General features: G+C 42.2%; 1 protein-coding gene, 1 long non-coding RNA gene and 1 pseudogene across 2 annotated transcripts; all 3 read right to left on the bottom strand.

Moving 5' to 3' along the window:
* Positions 1–4,369: 4,369 nt before the first annotated feature.
* Positions 4,370–6,897, bottom strand: LOC114547910 (uncharacterized). Its single transcript, XM_028567441.1, has 2 exons — positions 6,835–6,897; positions 4,370–5,409 (listed from the first exon to the last, which is right to left on the bottom strand). Exons 1-2 carry the CDS (start codon positions 6,884–6,886, stop codon positions 4,667–4,669), a joined length of 795 nt encoding a protein of 264 aa, XP_028423242.1. The 5' UTR covers positions 6,887–6,897; the 3' UTR covers positions 4,370–4,666.
* Positions 6,898–7,649: 752 nt separating this feature from the next.
* On the bottom strand, positions 7,650–8,184 carry LOC114562133 (uncharacterized). The gene is made up of 2 exons (XR_003693442.1): positions 8,077–8,184; positions 7,650–7,857 (listed from the first exon to the last, which is right to left on the bottom strand). It is a non-coding gene; the product is annotated as an uncharacterized LOC114562133 (long non-coding RNA).
* Positions 8,185–9,722: 1,538 nt separating this feature from the next.
* LOC114548947 (uncharacterized) lies at positions 9,723–9,777 on the bottom strand (annotated as a pseudogene).
* Between the last annotated feature and the right edge of the window lie 8,938 nt (positions 9,778–18,715).

Raw genomic sequence — 18,715 nt, 5'->3', positions numbered from 1 at the left:
AATGTTCCCCTTTTGAATTGTGTTTTTAAGCCAAGTACCCCCATAGATTTACTAAACGACAGCCTTGAAACTGAAAAATATTTTTATTTAAGATTATTTCTTTTGGCATTTTTAGGCCTTTACTTGACAGGACAGTTTAAACTTGATAAGGGGAGAGAGAGAGAGAGAGAGAGAGAGGGAAGGACATGCAGCAAAGGGTCGCAAGTTAGAATTGAACCTGCGTCCGCTGTGGAGAGGACCAAGTCACTGTGCACGCTCCACCAGGTGAGCTATCCTGGCAAAGTAGTAGGAAGGAAGACCAGAAAAGGTCCAAAGAAGGCCACACAAACATCAACTTTGGTTTAAAATAAAGGGCTCCATAAGGAACAATGGTCTGGTAACTGAAATACATTTTGCTAAAAATCTCACGTACACCGGTGTAGATCATTGAGATATAATATGTATTGAGCCCAAAAATATAGACATGATGTTGATAAAAAAAGCTGACTAATGAGATTTTCTCACCGTTCAAGCTGAGACCGAAGCTTCCAGCGAGGAGGAGGAGGAGATAGAGCGACATCTCTGCAGCCGGCGGACCTCATTAAGTGACATATGACTAAAATACTGTCTTCTTTGTATCTGAGGGGAAGTTCTGACAAACGAGGTTGTGGTTGGACATGCCACAAGTAGTAGTAGTAGTATACTGTGGCTATTAGATCAGCAGTACATGTGAGGACAAGTTGATTTATATCTTGACAACAATTATAGTTCCTTGAAGGCAGCTGAAATGCAAGAGCGTTCCTATGGTCCCACAGACCAATGTTCTCACAGACCTATGATCCCACAGCCCTATGGTCCCACAGACCAATGGTCCCACAGCCCTATGGTCCCACAAACCAATGGTCCCACAGCCCTATGGTCCCACAAACCAATGTTCTCACAGCCCTATGGTCCCACAAACCAATGTTCTCACAGCCCTATGGTCCCACAAACCAATGTTCTCACAGCCCTATGGTCCCACAAACCAATGTTCTCACAGCCCTATGGTCCCACAAACCAATGTTCTCACAGCCCTATGGTCCCACAGCCCTATGTTCCCACAGCCCTATGGTCCCACAAACCAATGTTCTCACAGCCCAATGATCCCACAGCCCTATGGTCCCACAGACCTATGGTCCCACAGACCAATGGTCCCACAGCCCTGTGTTCCCACAGCCCTATGTTCCCACAGCCCTATGGTCCCACAAACCAATTTTCTCACAGCCCTATGGTCCCACAGCCCTATGTTTCCACAGCCCTATGTTCCCACAGCCCTATGGTCCCAAAGTTCTAAGATTTCTTTTCCAAAATTAGGCCCTATATTCCCACATTTCCTTTTTAATTAATTTGTAACCCTAAAAGTTTGTGGGGGGGATAGGGCTTAAATTGAAGGGAAATTTAGGATCACAAGACCTAATTTTGCAAATGTCCTAGAAATGTAGTACCATTGTTCCTTATGGAGCCCTTTATTTAAAACCAAATTTGATGTTTGTGTGGCCTTCTTTGGACCTTTTCTTGTCTTCCTTCCTACTACTTTGCCTGGATGGCTCACCTGGTGGATCGTGCGCCCCATGTACAGTGACTCGGCCCTCTCCACAGCGGACGCAGGTTCAATTCTAACCTGCGACCCTTTGCTGCATGTCCTTCCCTCTCTCTCTCTCTCTCCCCTTATCAAGTTTAAACTGTCCTGTCAAGTAACCATTGGGGGGACCATTGGGCTGTGGGACCATTGGGCTGTGGGAACATAGGTCTGTTGGACCATTGGGCTGTGGGACCATTGGGCTGTGGGAACATAGGTCTGTTGGACCATTGGGCTGTGGGACCATTGGGCTGTGGGAACATAGGTCTGTTGGACCATTGGGCTGTGGGACCATTGGGCTGTGGGAACATAGGGCTGTTGGACCATTGGGCTGTGGGACCATTGGGCTGTGGGACCATTGGGCTGTGGGACAATTGGGCTGTGGGAACATAGGTCTGTTGGACCATTGGGCTGTGGGACCATTGGGCTGTGGGAACATAGGGCTGTGGGACCATTGGGCTGTGGGAACATAGGGCTGTTGGACCATTGGGCTGTGGGACCATTGGGCTGTGACAACAAGGGGCTTAATTTTCAGTGAAAATAAAATTCTTAGAAATGTGGGACCATTGGGCTGACCCCCTGAAATGCCACTCCCAATGAGTTAAATTCTTCACCAATACATTGTCCTTATAGAACCTATTTATTTAAAAATTCATTATTAGACTTTATTCTAAAATTCTACAAATATTTTCTTCATCCTCAGAATTCAGAGGTCAAATTTGAGCCGTCTTCTAAAAGTTTCTATATCAGCAATTTGGGTTTCTTTCAACCAAATTGTCAAGAAAATAAAAAAGTAACGTAGATGGTTCCCTACAGCATTCTTCACAAGCTCAACAAGTGATCAGTTCACTACTTTCATTGAATTTGGGTGTTTTATTAAATTTTATATCATTTGATTAAACAATTCAACAAAATTGATAAAAGTGACAAAAATCTATCAAAACACTGGAAAACGTGACAAAAATTTGGGGAAAAAGTTAACCCTAACCCTTAAGGCTGTTTTATGCTTCTGCGTCAACTCCACACCATAGCTACACCGTTGCACCTACAGCGCCATGACCCTTTCAGAGTTCTGCGTCGGGGGTTTAACGCCTTTCTTTGCATCGTGGTGCATTTCACCGCCAGAACACTAGGGGGTGTGTGGTTTCCCGAGGGTCAATCGTGAAACTCTGCCATTTCCGACAATGGCGAGCGAAAGAGAGAGAGACAGTTTATGTTGTGTTAGCAAGCAAACTTTAGCACAACTGCCCACAAAGTACTGCTTGCTGGCAAAGTGCTAATTTCAAAACATTACTGACAGATAGACACTTTACAGACGGATAACCCCGTCATCGTAGCCAAAATATGTATTTGTCAGAGTTTATTTGCAGAGCTGATGTCAGTGAACTAGCATGTTGCTACTCTACCCACAGTAGGCTGCTGGAAACACCCACTATCAACACACAGCACCAGTCGACCAATCCAACACATTCTCACTCCCATCTCGTAAAATACGGACACTTGGTCAGGAGACCTTTGTCGTTGTTATTGACGCTGAAAGTCTCCTTTAGCGTCATATAACGCGCTTTAACTAAACGCGCTTGGTCGGGACTATTGGTGTCCCGTTTGACGCAGTTAGGTTAAGGAAACGCTCGTCGGTGGGCTTATGTTTCCGTCACTCGCGGGAACGGGACTGTTGAGTTTAGGAAAATGTCGCGGGTGGGCTTACGTTTCCGTGACTCGCAGTAATAACGGGACAGTCTCCTGGATGAAAGTCCTACGTGGTATTTCCCCTCTTACATACTACTCTCTAAACCTCGTGTAGCTGCTGCTCTCCTCGGTACGTTCTACAAACACGCTGAAGGGCGTTTTCTTTTGTCACTTCACACGCTGACAGCCACTGGCCAAACATCTGTATTTTACGAGTTCGGAGTGAGAACTGGTTGACCAATCACAGTCCTTGCGTTCTGCGTCGCCTCGACGCAAAGTTACACATTTTTGGAGGTGCAGATCGAGCTACGTGATTCGACGCAGAAACATAAATCAGCCTTTAGGATGACGAGAGAGGACACGGTGACAACTCACTCCTTCTCCAGGTTTATTTAATTTTCACATGAATATACGAGGAGTTTGTAGGTAAGTATGTTGAAAACCTTTGGAATGGAAATGGAAATGAAATGGAAATTGATTTATTTGAAACAGGGACAATGCACAAATAAACATTAAACTTGTTAAACAAGAGAATATGTCTTGGGCCAGATTATAGCAACTATTGCTAATTTCCACCTGTGGTCCCTGGGGGCCAAATCCGGCCCCTTGCAAATCTTGATCTGTCCTGCAAATCTATTTAGGTTTACAATAAATGTTGGCGCGCCAAACCAAAAGGACAGGAAAATGTTTGCAAACTGCAATCACGAGTCACTCAAAGCCGAATTTGGCAGATTTGCCGACTTTAAGAGTCAGAAATTCCTGCACAACCAACAAATTTGCATATTCAGGCCTCATTTTGAAAATGTAAACAGAATGCATGTTTTTGCTCAATTCTATGATGACGTTTTTTGCTGACGTTTTTTACGACTTTACGTGGACCAAATTGTATGTGAAAAAGACTATATAAGACATGCAATAATATAGTCAAATATATTAGAAATCATGTCAATAAAGTGTACTTGTCTGGCCCCTGATGTGAAATTGAGTTTGACACCCCGTCTTTAAATAGAAAAAAAAAGGGAAAACACACAATTGCTGAAAGGTAATAATTTCATTAGCATCTAAAAAAACAGTCAGAAGCAAACATAGTCTTTGAATAATTTACAAAGTAATTAAACACCTCAATATAAATCAATATTTTACACCATATTGAACCTAAGCAAACAAACTAGTTTCGACAAAATGAATCAGGTTTATCTTACGTTTATACAAACATTTTAAGACGGCTACAACTTCATAAGACATCATCCCCTCTGACGGACCAGAAATCATATCATATCATATTTCTGTAGACCAGCTCCTGGAGATGACCTGTGTCTATATTAATCTACCAAGTGTGAAAGATGACTGAATCCTGCAGCGATACTGAGAGCCGATTATTCACCGAAAACTTCCCGTCTGTAGTGGGTTTTGGGCGAGGGAATAAACACACTCCTCACCGCTGCGTCCTTTAGCTGTTGGCTTGTTAACAGCGCTGTTCAGATTATTACTGGGTGGCGTGGAGGTGCTCGCCGGTTCACTGATGCTCGTCCAGTAGTACGGATTTTCAAAATAAGAGTTTCTCCCTCTTGGCTGTTCCTCGTTGGCTTCAATGTCCTCATAAATCGCCTCACCGGTTACAGTTTGGTCCAAGTTGTTGTTGCGAGTGCTTCTCTCCGCTCTGTTTTTGAAGCAGAATCTCAGAGTTAAGATCACGAAAAGCACCAACACGGCACCGACAACTACGCCGACAACTACACCGACAGCCACTTTCCAAAAGTCTGAGGGTTGTTGGTTCTCTGTGTCTGGTTCAATGCCGAAACCCAGTCCGTTGTTTCTCTGTGTGACTGGTACATTTCCAGCGCTTGGGGCCACCGTGTTGAGAGGAGTTGTCACATTCAGATATACTTGTGTTTTATTACAGAAATACAATGTTGAATCAAAGGATGTAACATTTCTTATTACCAGGGAGTTGTCTGCCAGAGAACTGTAGCGTTTGTCAGATGTTTTCTCCTCGCCATTTGTGATAGTAACCAGAATCACGAGGTCACCATGTCTGTAGCGGCTCCATATTACATCCCCCTTCTTATGAGGACAGGGAAGAGTAGCCATTGTGTTCTGCAGCACATTAAATGTAGGTGGGTCTGTGAAGTAAAAAGGAAGCAACGAGTGATATATATTTGGTGAACATTTCTGTAAATGTCCCTGGTAGTTTCACTAGGGAAGATGATTAACACCAAAAACATTAGAAATGCTGTTGTAAAAACAATTGTACTTAAGTGCAGTACTTGAGTACTTGAGTGTTTAACACCATCTGAGTTTGTGCACATGATTGATTAACATGTGCACAAATTAACATAACTTCTAACAAATTATTTAAATATATTGGATATATATATCATTTAGATTTCTATCCAAGGCATGATGCCAATAAGTGAATAATTCAATCTCGCCCTATACTTCTCTCTCGTATGTTTTAATTGGCTTGGGACACATACCCCCTGCAGTCCTCCACAGTACCCCTAGGGGGACACGTACCCCCTGCTGCCCTCCATAGTACCCTAGGGGGACACATACCCCCTGCAGTCCTCCATAGTACCCCTAGGGGGACACGTACCCCTGCAGTCCTCCATAGTACCCCTAGGGGGACACGTACCCCCTGCTGCCCTCCATAGTACCCTAGGGGGACACATACCCCCTGCAGTCCTCCATAGTACCCCTAGGGGGACACGTACCCCCTGCAGTCCTCTAAAGTACCACTAGGGGGACACATACCCCCATTTGAGAAACACAGCTCTATAGCGTTTCCTTTTTAAGTTAACTTTACATTTCATATTGACTTTCATCAATACTTTACATGGTTTTATGTTGCTGTTGCTTTAATAACATTACCAGAGGTGTACAGTAATGGATTACAATTACTCACATTACTGTAATTGAGTAGTTTTTGTTGTGTACTTTTATTTTTTTAAAGTAGTTGTTAAAAATTTGTAATTTTACTTTTACTTAAAGTACGTTTTGTTTGAAGTACTTTGCTACTTTGCTACAGTACAAATCATGTCAGTGACTGAGTAAAAGAGTGAATTAAAAAAAGGTCTCTACTACTTAAGTAAAAGTTCATCAAAGTAATAGTACTTTTACTTAAGTAGAATATGTTTGTACTCTTTCCACCTCTGCACATGATGGACAAAAAAATCAGAAAACATAAAAAGATCTGTGTCCCTTTACAAGATGAATGAAAGGTAAATGAAAGCATCTTTGGATGCTTTGACCTATGCATTGACACCATGATGTATATGAGCCCAAGATATTAGATTTGATGTTGATAAATATTTGTGTTGGTGATATGTTCAGTGGATATGACCCATGCCTGTGGTGTGGGAGACCCAGGTTTGATTCCCACTGAGATACATCAACCAATGTGTCCCTGAGCAAGACACTTAACCCCCTAGTTGCTCCAGAGGTGTGTGACCTCTGACATCTATAGCTATCACTTTAACACTTTGGATAAAAGCGTCAGCTAAATGACACATAATGTAATAAAAATACGGAAATAAAGATATTCTCACCAGTAGAGCTGCGAGAGACACATCCAGCGAGGAGTAGCAGATAGAGCAACATCCCTGCAGCCTGCAGACCTTAAGTGACTTCTTCTTTTCATCTGACTTAGTTATATTCCACCACTGTTGCTGAGTTATTCAACGTTTATTTTTAAGTTAGCGTCTCATTGGCTGTGGCGGTCAGTGAATTTCCTGTCGGTATATATACTGTATATATATATATATATATATATATATATATATATATATATATAGCATACAACATATATATATATATATATAAATATATATATATATATATATATATATATAACATATATATATATATATATATATATATATATAGCAACATATATATATATATTTCTTCTTTGCTCAGCAGAAATGTGCACTTGTTGCCCTGTGTGTGCTGATGCGCTCATCTGTTGACATTTCTGAATGCCTTCCTACAGTTGCTTAATAAAAGCTTTCCACACAAAAAAAGTAGCCTATACATGTGTCATTAGTATGATAAAAAAATGAGATTTTAACGGTGTCGGGCTCGGACACAAATTTCTTAATGTCTGTCGGACAGAAAAATTCAGCCCGATCCCTACTTTAGTGAGGTTGTCTGGGCTTTCGCACAGGACTTTGTATGGTAAAAAAAAAAAAAAAAAAAAAATATATATATATATATATATATATATATATATATATATATATATATATATATATATATATATATATATATATATATATATATATATATATATATATTCTCGAGGGTGACATGTAATGATGTAATGTAATGTAACGTAACTTGTAACGTGATGTCCTCACGATACTGTTTTCCATTGCTCAACTTTATTCCAGACACAACAACATTACAGTACATTACAGTAGCTGTTAAAATAGAAAAATCTATTATTTACAATCTGCGGTGGGTCAGCTGTTCAGTCGGCTCTTCTACGACGTGTTTGTGTCGGTCGGCTGGCTGATCTTTGACAAATCCCCAAACGACACGTTGGCCGAGCCTCTCTTCGCCGGTTTGGCCTGACAAAGACAAAAGAACAACAACCACAACATTTAAACCAGTTTTCCGGGTCTGAGAAGTGAAGCCAGCGCTGAAGCTGCTTTAGCTGCTTCAGGACCTGTCAGTCGGGACAGAGGCTTAGACGACGACAACGCTAACTCAAAAAACAGCAGTCCACAAACCAATGGGTGACTTCGCTGCTGCTGTGTTTGTCATTACATTACGATCTGTGGTCTTACCTGAGACTCGTGAGGCTTCCAGCCAATCATGTAGAGGATCTCGAAGGTGGCAGGGATGGACCCGTCCTCGTTACCGTACATCTCTGAGACATTTTCACACAAACACAGACAACAATGAAGTACTTCTCCCACCACGGGAAACTCATATTGTCATTAGGCATGCACCAAATCCAAGATTTGGATTCGGCTGAATACTGGGCTTTTTGACGAACCGTAGAATTTTTTTCGTGTTTACGTGTTTACGTAGGTGGAGCGTTCAATGCAGCAGGCTGTGAGGAAGTGGACATGGATCTGGTGAGCAGAAAAAGTTGTTTGGCAGTACTTTCAGTCAAAAGAAGGCCATTCAAGTCCTGCTACATGTTCAATCTGTTCAATGCTGATTGGTCTGGTGGTGGCGAGGACCCTAAACTACACACAACATGGCCGCTGTTACAACATCTGGTCTGAAACATCTGGAAGAATACGAGTTGTTCATGAAGGAATCTCCAGACAGCAGCCAGAATGCAGCAACTTCAGGTACGGCAAAGGAAGGACAGTCCCTGTTTACTTCATTCATGTGTTTACTGGGTTCATGGACTGAGGATGGGAGGAGGAGGCAGCACAATCTCAACCAGGGGATTCGGTATTCGGCCAAACCCCAAAAATCTGGATTTGGTGCAACCCTAATTGTGACCCAGCAAAGAAAGACAACATCTTATCCAATAAACAGAATACAGTTTTTGTTCCACTTTGCATGTTAACCAAGTAAAGGAAACATTCAGGAAAAGCCACAGTCCACACTGTTGCCCAACTTTCTGACTGCACCCTGTTGTGAACTCTGCGTGGTGAGGACAGCAGCTTGTGGCAAAGAAAGAGGAAGTAGAACAAGCAAAGACTGCAGAAAGGTGACTATTTCAGGCAGATGTGTCAAGTGTGAATAATGATGAGCAAAAAGCACTGGATCAGGTTTAAAAATAGGTAAAAAATGAGAACCAAGAAAGAAGAATCAGAAATACAGCCTGAAGAACCCCCGTGGCTACCAGAGGGGCCCCCAAGAGCGCTTGAAATGTCCCACAATAGAGCTCATAACAGAGCCGGTCTATTTAATGATAGCGTTGCCGCTAATAGGTCTCCCATTTGTCTTTAAATGTGTATTTGTACATTTATGAGTGCTTAAACTAATATTTACAATACACAAGTTGGTTAAGTGCCAAGTGCAGTGGCAACATGTTACAATGTGGAGAGTCCCCCCAAACCAAATCCTGCTTAGGGCCCACAAAAGTCTAGGGCCGGCCCTGCGCATTGGTTCCTATACTTTCAAAACAGAAATATATATATATTTTTAACCTTTATTTATTCAGGGGAGGCTCCCTGAGAGGCAGCCTCTCTTTTGCAGGAAAGCCCTGATCACATTCACACAGATCCATATTCATACCTGGAAGCTGCCCGGTACAGCCCCAGTCTGACCTGCTGGCCACTGAGTAGCTCCACTGGAGTGGTTGGGGTTAAGGGCCTTGCTCAAGGGCACCTCAGTGGTGGTAATGAGGGAGGGACAAGCGCTGTTCTTTCACTTTCCCCACCCAGATTTTATCCTGTCGGTCTGGGGTTTGAACCTCCCGGTCACAAGCTCGCTTCTTTAACCTTTCGGCCACCGCTGCCCTTATGTTGTCCCCTGATAGAGGACATATCAGATATTAAACTGATCAGAACAGATACTGCACTCAGTCTCAGGGCAGTTCGTGAAATGGTCACGTAATTTAATCTATTGATTTGTTTACACCACACGTGTCAAACTCAAGGCCCGCGGGCCAAATCGGGCCCCTGGCAGGTTTAGAACTGGCCCTCATAACAATTTAGGTTCATAATACATTTTCACTTTTTCTGAAATTTTTGTCACTTTTGGCACTTTTTTTTTCAACGTTTTTGCACATGTTGGCGACGTTTTCCAACTTTTTTTCCCCTCGCTTTTTTCTTTGATGGCTAAGTTACTTTTTTGTGGCTTTATGTCGACCGAGCTGTACAGTCCTTCCAGAAAAATGCAGAGTTTTTTTGTGATTGTTGCGGGGCAAAAATCCTTGATTATCCAGCACGTTTTCTGTGATGGAATATGCTATATGATATTTATGCAAGTTTATGCGATGAAATTGCGGGAACTTGCAAAAATTGCGGTTTGATGAAAAAGAGAAAAAAGTGATTTTGAAACTGAGTTTGACACCGCTGGTGTACACGAACACGTTTAACTCGTTTTTTTTCCTGACGGTCAGCAAGTTTTTTACACTAATGTATTTCAATGGGAAGCATCTTTCATGAGCACAACACGATTCAACAACAACGGGACGATTGGGTTTAGGAAACGTGACACAAGTCCTGTGTTGTTTGACCAATCCACCCCCCAAACCAACATCCCTACGCAGATTTTCGGGCTTTCATACTACTCGCTAGTAAAGAATCGTGCTGTGATCACAAAAGATGCTTCCCATTGAAATGCATTAGTTTAAAAAAACGTGCTGACCATCACGAAAGAATACACAAATCAATAGATTAAATTACGTGACCATTTCAGGAACTGCCGTGAGACCGGGCTGAATATATACAGTTGTTTCATCAGTAGTTTCCTAAAATCTGTAAAAGTGGAGATGGCTCTAATCTTTTAAAATGTTTCTATGATGGCAGCTGGGAGCTGCAGAAATCTATTTGAAGCAGATGTGTGGCCCGTATTCATGTGACCTTCAGGTGTGCTGCTCGGCTGCGAACCACATCCCTGGGCCTAGCCTGCTCGTGTTGATTTTCTTTGTGCTTGTCTAGATGTTGTTCGTCTTGTATGGTTGTATGTAATTTGGAGGATGTTTTTACCGTGGATTATATTGACTCTAGTGGGGATTGTCACCTTTGGAGGGCAGCCCTTGATACGTTCCCAAAAACACACCGCCGTAGATATGGAGAAAGTGGAAAGTTACTTGGAACCTCGATCCAGTCCACGCTACAGTCGGGACGATCTGCTTGCACTACGCCCAAAATTGTCAACTCCATTGTCCCCGATGTTTCAGGATAACATCCCTCCGGAGCTGATAAGGCCTATCAAGCGCAGGAAACGAGGCAGGAGAGGTGGAATACGCAACCGGCTGCGGTGAAGACATGCAAGACCACCACTCCCATCCATCATTCTGAGCAATTTACGCTCCCTGAACAACAAGATCGACGAGGTCCGAACCTACACAAGGTACTGTGCCGAATTCCGTGAAGCCTCCCTGTTGTGTTTCACGGAGAGCTGGCTCCAATCCAATATGCCCGATTCGCTCTTTGAGATAAATGGGTTTTCTTTGATCCGGCTCAACAGAGACGCTAACTCTGGGAAATGTAAGGGCGGAGGGATCTGTGTGTATATCAACCATCTCTGGTGTCGCCGGTTCACCGTTAATGTGTATGTAACCGTGTATGTTCCACCTAGTGGCGAGGCTGCGTCGGCAGCAGCCACTGTAGCGGACCATGTTCATAGACTGCTACAAAAACATCCAGAAGCACCTGCCATAGTATTGGGGGACTTTAACCATTGTTACTTGGACACTGTGCTACCTGGTTTTAGTCAGATGTTTAAAGGGGAACAAGGAAGGATCGAATACTTGACAAATGCTATGTGAATGTTAAAAATGCTTATGATTCAAGAATCAGACCTCCTATTGCAAATTCTGATCATAACGTGGTGTATCTCATCCCAACGTACAAAACAAAATTAAAAAGTTGTAAACCTGTAGAAAGAGAAATGAGACGATGGTCTCCTGAAGCAGGTGAGATGCTTAAAGCTTGTTTTGATCTTACCGATTGGAAATTATTTCATAATCAAAATTCCTTAGATGAAACTACTACATTGATCACTGATTATATACATTTTTGTGTACAATTGGTCATCCCTACTAAAAGAATAAAGATATATCCAAACAATAAAAGGTTTGTGTCTAAGGATATGAAGGGTATTATAAATTCTAGGAAGGTGGCATTTAAAAATAAAGATACAATTACAGGCAAGCAATTGGATAGAGATTTGAAAAATAAATTTAGGGAGGCCAAACAGGTACACAGAAATCATTTGGAGGAGACATTCAAAGAAAGAAATCCCAAAAGATTATGGGACAAGGTGAAAAAAATGACTGATATGTCTCCTTCAAATAAACCCATTGTGACAGGCAATGATGTTACGTTTGCAAATGAGTTTTGATTCTACTGACCACTATGAGGAATGTGTAAATGTGATTAAGACCATCATACCCTTAGACACAGAGAGGATTGTCATAACTGTGGAGGAGGTCAGGGGTATTTTTCAGCGTAACAACCCAAAGAAGGCATTAGGGCCTGACCACAGCAGTGCATACATATTAAAATCCTGTGCCAGGGAATTAGCCCCTGTATGGCAACCTATCTTTCAGTTGTCAGTGGACACACACACCATCCCAATAGTGTGGAAAACATCACATATTAGGCCCCTTCCTAAAAAACAGAGTCCCAAAGAATATAATGATTTTTGGCCAATAGCCCTTACATCTGTGATCATGAAGTCACTGGAAAAGATCATGGTTCAACATTTAAACAAATATCTAGGGAAGCAACAAGACCCTTTTCAATTTGCATATGAACAGGGTCGTAGTACAGAGGATGCAGTGGTTACACTGGTGCACCTCATTTCCAAGCATCTTGATAAACCAAAACATACGATAGGGCTCTGTTTCTTGATTTTTCATCTGCGTTCAATACGATTCAACCAAATTTACTTTTATCAAAAATGATTCAGTTTCAGATTAATTCTTATCTTATTCTTTGGTATTACTCATTTCTCTCAAATAGGGTCCAGCTGGTCAAAGTAAATGACAAACTTTCTTCTCTAAAGACCACTAATGTTGGAGTACCCCAGGGCTGTATTAGCTCACCTGTGTTGTTTACTTTATATACCTCTGATTGCACTGCTACTTTACCAAATCAGTTTCTGTTAAAGTACTCAGATGACTCAACTCTCCTGACCTTATTGAACAAAGGTGATGACCCTACACTGTATCAGGGAAATGTGGATTGGTTAGTTGAGTGGTGTGATAACAATGCTCTCATTATTAACACTGTGAAGACAGAGGAAATCATTTTTGGAATAACTCAAAACTGTCCTTGGTGAAGATTCATAACTCAGAAATTAGTCAAGTCTCGGTCTATAAATATTTGGGTGTCACGATAGACGACAATCTCTCATGGACTTCTCATATAGATTTTATCTGCACAAAAATACAACAGCATGTTTATTTTCTTCGTAGATTGAGATCTTTTGGAGCTAGCACTCAAATCATCTGTGTTTTTTACATCAGTAATTCAGAGTATGATGCTTTACTGTAGTACTGCTTGGCTAATTAGCCTCTCAGTTAAAAATAAAACAAAACTATTTAATCAGATTAAAATTTGCGCAAAGATTATAGGACTACCTGTAGTGCACTCCTTCCAGGAGGCTCACAATAACAGCATGCTTAGACTAGCCAACATTATTTCAAATGACTCTTTACATGTCTTGCACAGTGAATATCAGCTTCTGCCTTCATACAGACGCTTTAGAGTTTATTCTTTTAATATTAGTAAAGATATTAGATAATATTAAACTTAAAAACTCCTTCATACATCAATCTATCCTATTGCTAAACCGGCTACATTAAACTCAGTGCAATATTTATTTCAAGGATATACATCTCCAAGACTTTGTCTGTGTGTATGTTCATGTCATGTACTGTTGTTATATATGTTTTCTCTGTTTCCTTATTTTGGAGTTTATGTCATCTGTGGTAATGTCTCATGTATGTTTGTTGGTGTTATTAATCTCATGTATGTTTGGATGTATGTGTATGTCCTCATTAGGATGTATGTTTATGTCATTCACTGTTTTTGGATGTATGTCTACGTGCTCATTTTAAAACAAACGACGTGGACAAAAATCGAACATCGTAGCCTCATCGTATTAGACTGCACTAAAACTGTGAAAGTGGAAGCAGTACACGAGCCCTGATCTCGCACCCGGAGCAGTGCGGCGTAAAGCCCGACGCAAGTGGCTTTGCTAGTTTAAGACCGTCCAGCGCCCCCGTCGTTTAAATATCAAATGCACCTGCGCCCATCTGTGCGCCCATGGGTGTGCTGGTCTTACAGGGAGGTGTATTCAGGTGCATTCTGGGTGTGCTGGTCTTACAGGGAGGTGTGTTCAGGTGCATTCTGGGCGTGCTGGTCTTACAGGGAGGTGTGTTCAGGTGCATTCTGGTCTTACAGGGAGGTGTGTTCAGGTGCATTCTGGGCGTGCTGGTCTTACAGGGAGGTGTGTTCAGGTGCATTCTGGGCGTGCTGGTCTTACAGGGAGGTGTGTTCAGGTGCATTCTGGGTGTGCCGGTCTTACAGGGAGGTGTGTTCAGGTGCATTCTGGGCGTGCTGGTCTTACAGGGAGGTGTGTTCAGGTGCATTCTGGGCGTGTTGGTCTTACAGGGAGGTGTATTCAGGTGCATTTTGGTCTTACAGGGAGGTGTGTTCAGGTGCATTCTGGGCGTGATGGTCTTACAGGGAGGTGTGTTCAGGTGCATTCTGGGAGTATTGCTATCTTTCTGGCAGCGGGAAGTGATGGCACCATTGACCAACAAAAACCTGGTCTAAAGTCAATAACGCAGCATTTCATTGTTATTTTAACAGAGCATTAGTAAAATGCTCCTAGGCTCATGCACAGCGCGCACACACTATGCTTGTTACACACACAGGGACACACAGCAGCACACACACACACACACACACACACACACACACAGGGACGCACAGCAGCACACACACATGCAGAAGATTACAAATAAAAATATCAGGGTGCAAATCCTCGATCATAACAGCAATGCTCCAAGGTCCAAATGCGCCTGGCTTTTAAAGGGAATGGCAGATGATCTCTGATTGGTTGATGAATGGGAGATGATCTCTGATTGGTTGATGAATGGGAGATGATCTTTGATTTGTTGATTGCATGTTACACTCAAAACACACCTCTGATTAATGAAGACACTAAGAACAACCCTTTAGGACCAGGCGCCCCGGCACACGGACCCTTTTATCACGCCGTCAAACTAGCAAAAGTGTATTTTGGACACGCCCTAAACACACCTGCACCAGGCGCTTCACTAAGGGCTCTTAGATCATTAAAATAGGGCCCCAAGAGTTATTCACTGTAGATTTAAAAGGGATAGCTCAGATGTTTAAGTTTTTTTATAGTCAGGATTTTAGACACCTAAAAAAAGTATCGGTTGAGGTGGACGACATATTTAGAATATTTTCAGCGCTTCACCTTTCTGTCAGGCATCCCTTTACGACGGGGAACTGAAGCCGATATCTCTGCTCTCTTCAAAGACACCAGACTCCTTTGACAAACACAGGAGTTGCTTCCTCACATCGGTTAGCCCGTTTTTTGTTTCTAACCTTTTTTAAAACCCCAAAGTTACTGTTTTTGTTTTTGACAAAGTCAACCAGAAGAAGCTTCCGGTGTGTTCGACCAAAGTAAGCGAGAACTGTGACCCGTCACAGAGACTGCCTGTGTCTGTGTGCATTCCAAGAGCCCGTCCTTTTCACTCCCTATTCAGCCCCATTGTACCAAATTTGGTTGCAGTACCGGGCGAGTGCAAAATGAATGGGCGTCTATGGAACTAGACGGCTAAATTTGTCTCTTTTGCCTGATTGTTGTTGAGAAATCTCAGATTTAATTGTAGTTTTTGCAAGTTCAAGATGGATTATAGGTCGAAAGTTGAATGAACGAGTAAAAAGGAAGTGACTCAGAGCTTGCCGTGAAGCAGTATCTCCGGCCATATGTGTATGACGTCATTGACATATTTTTATTTATTTTTTTCAGAGAAAATCCCGCACACTGACCATTACGTAAGCAATAATTTATTTAGAAGAAAAATACAATGTTTCGGTCTCAGACCTTCATCAGGTAAAATCAGTGTGCAGGATTTTCTCCAAAAAAAAAGAGGTGTGCAAAAAAGCTTTCCTATTTCACACCCAGCAGTGTGTATTGTCTTAGCCTCTCCTTTCGAATGCAACATTCAAATTACTAGGCAAAAAAAATATATCCTGAGAAAACTGGATTTTAAGGAGTATAGCTCCATAGTAGGGCTGCTCCCTCTTAGTCGATTAGTCGACTAATCGGTCGTTTTGGTCTTAGTCAACTTAGATCTCTTTAGTCCATGAGTCATGTTTGATGCTTTTTATCATGCTGAATGACTTATTTCCAAGAAACGTACGAGCACATCTCTGGTAAACACAAGAATTAAAGTGGTGCTTTTAGCACGACTCTTTGCGGAGAAACTCAGATTTACAGATCTGTCGATTAAATCAACTAATCGATCAGTCAATACAATTAAATAAGTGTTAGTCGACTAAGAAATTTAAATAAAAAAAATAAATAAATAAAAAAAAGTCATCAAGCATTTGTCATTCTCGATACACTTTCTATTTTGTGTTATATTATAATTTTATGCGTGACCCTTTCTGTTATCTTTCACGTTAGAAATACATTTCAATCAATCAGCTGACTTTAACAGGCCAGTTTGACCAGGGGTGTCAAACTCATTTTCATTTAGGGCCACACTGGAAAAGAGAATCACATCAAGGGCCAAAAATTCACATGCATACATCGAAAAAAGTAAAATATCTTTGACTGTATTACTGAATGTCGTTTTTTGGTCATTTTTGTTGGTTTTTGCCTCGTTTTGTTGCCTTTTTTGTCGCTCTTTTCGACTTTTGTCACACTTCGTTCGACATAAACCTCTAGAAAGTCAGCAAAGAGTTCCTTAGCCATCATAGAGATTAGCAAATCATGCAAAACAATGATTACATTTTTTACAACAACCTGTTTCATCGCCTGAATATTCAGATACTCTCTGGTTCCGTGGGAGTTTCTCAGTCTCAAACTCGGTAAATCTGCCAAATTCTGCTCTGAGAGTCGCGTCATTTGGAGTTTGAAATCCAATTTTGATCCAACATCTCTTTGTGGATCCAATATCTCCGTGCGAAACCATATCATAACAGGGTCAAACGGAGATGTTGGGTCTACACAGAGATACTGGGTCATGACCCAAAAAGAAAATATGTTGGGCCATGCCCAACACAATGGTGGGGTTCATTTTCGGGTACGGAAACCTAGGAAGAGACAGCAAAACCATGTTGGGACATACGACCCAACTTCCTTCTTGGGTCCCATTGGGCCCCATTGGAACAAGTTGGATCCCATTGAGTCCTGTTCATTGGGCATCATTGGGTTAAGTTGGGCCACATTGGGTCCCATTGGGCCAAGTTGGGCCCCATTGGGACAAGTTTGATCCCATTGAGTCCAGATCATTGGGTTAAGTTGGGCCACATTGGGTCCCATTGGGCCCCATGGGCCAAGCTGGGCCCCATTGGACCAAGTTGTTGGGGTTTTCCGTCTTTTTAGTTTGGTGCACAACTAGCCAGGACCAAAATGTATTGTGAACCTAAAATTGATACGCGGGCTAGATCAAAATTTGCAAGGGGCCGCATTTGGCCCACGGGCCTTGAGTTTGACAAAGTGCCAAAAACATAGAGAAAAGTGCCAAAAATGTAGAGAGAACTGTGCTAAAAACGTAGAAAAGAAAGTGAGAAAAAAGTGCCAAAAACATATAGAGAAAAGTGCCAAAAATGTAGAAAAAAAGTGCCAAAAACAGTTGAAAAAATAGCCCAAAAGTGGCAGAAAGGTTGAAAAAACGTCAGCAAAAGTGAGAAAAACTTCAGAGGAAGAGACACAACATTGAAAAAGTGACAAAAACCATACAGGACAACATTTATTGTGAACCTAAATTGATATACAGGCCGGATCAAAGTCTGCGAGGGGCCAGATGTGGCCCCCGGGGCCTCGAGTTGACCACTTGTGCTTTAAAGAGACAGATTATTGGTTGTCTCTCTGCAGCACCTGCATATCTGTGTCACCTGAAGATCAGCCAGGAAAGGTGGTGGAGGGGTGGGGGGGTAGCTCTCTTAATTAGCAGTCTGGCAGCTGTCTGATGGAGCCGATATTTGGTCCCGGCTGGTAAGCCAAGCCGCGGTATCTGCAGACAGGTGTGTAACTGGAGTCCGAATCACAGGCGCGCTGATGCAATCTGCTGCCTCGCTTTAATCACCCTGCCTTTGTCCCGAAAAAACATCCGGGACTCACTTTATACCCTCGGTGTGTACGGGACCTTTCTCCTCGCCACGGAGAAGCAGTTTCTTTAATTATTAATCATAAAGGAGCTCATTTTGGGGAGTGAAAGTCCCAAACCTCTGAGCAGTGTGCGCCTCGTCAGCTTTTATTTTAACTTTGTTAAATAATTCCAATCTATGATAAATGATAAATCATGATCAATTCAATTTTATTCATACTAGGGATGCACCGAATCCAGATTTTTGGGGTTTTGGCTGAATCCTGAATCTCACTGGTTGAGATTGTGCTGCCTCCTCCTCCCATCCTCAGTCCATGAACCCAGTAAACACATGAATGAAGTAAACAGGGACTGGCCTTCCTTTGCTGTACCTGAAGTTGCTGCATTCTGGCTGCTGTCTGGAGATCCCTTCATGCACAACTCGTATTCTTTCAGATGTTTCAGACCAGATGTTGTAACAGCGGCCA

The sequence above is a fragment of the Perca flavescens genome, chromosome 2 (assembly GCF_004354835.1).
Source record: "Perca flavescens isolate YP-PL-M2 chromosome 2, PFLA_1.0, whole genome shotgun sequence".
In the NCBI taxonomy this organism is placed as follows: Eukaryota; Metazoa; Chordata; class Actinopteri; order Perciformes; family Percidae; genus Perca; species Perca flavescens.
The sequence above is the reverse complement of the archived record's forward strand: the minus strand, read 5'-3'. Positions and strand labels throughout refer to the sequence as shown.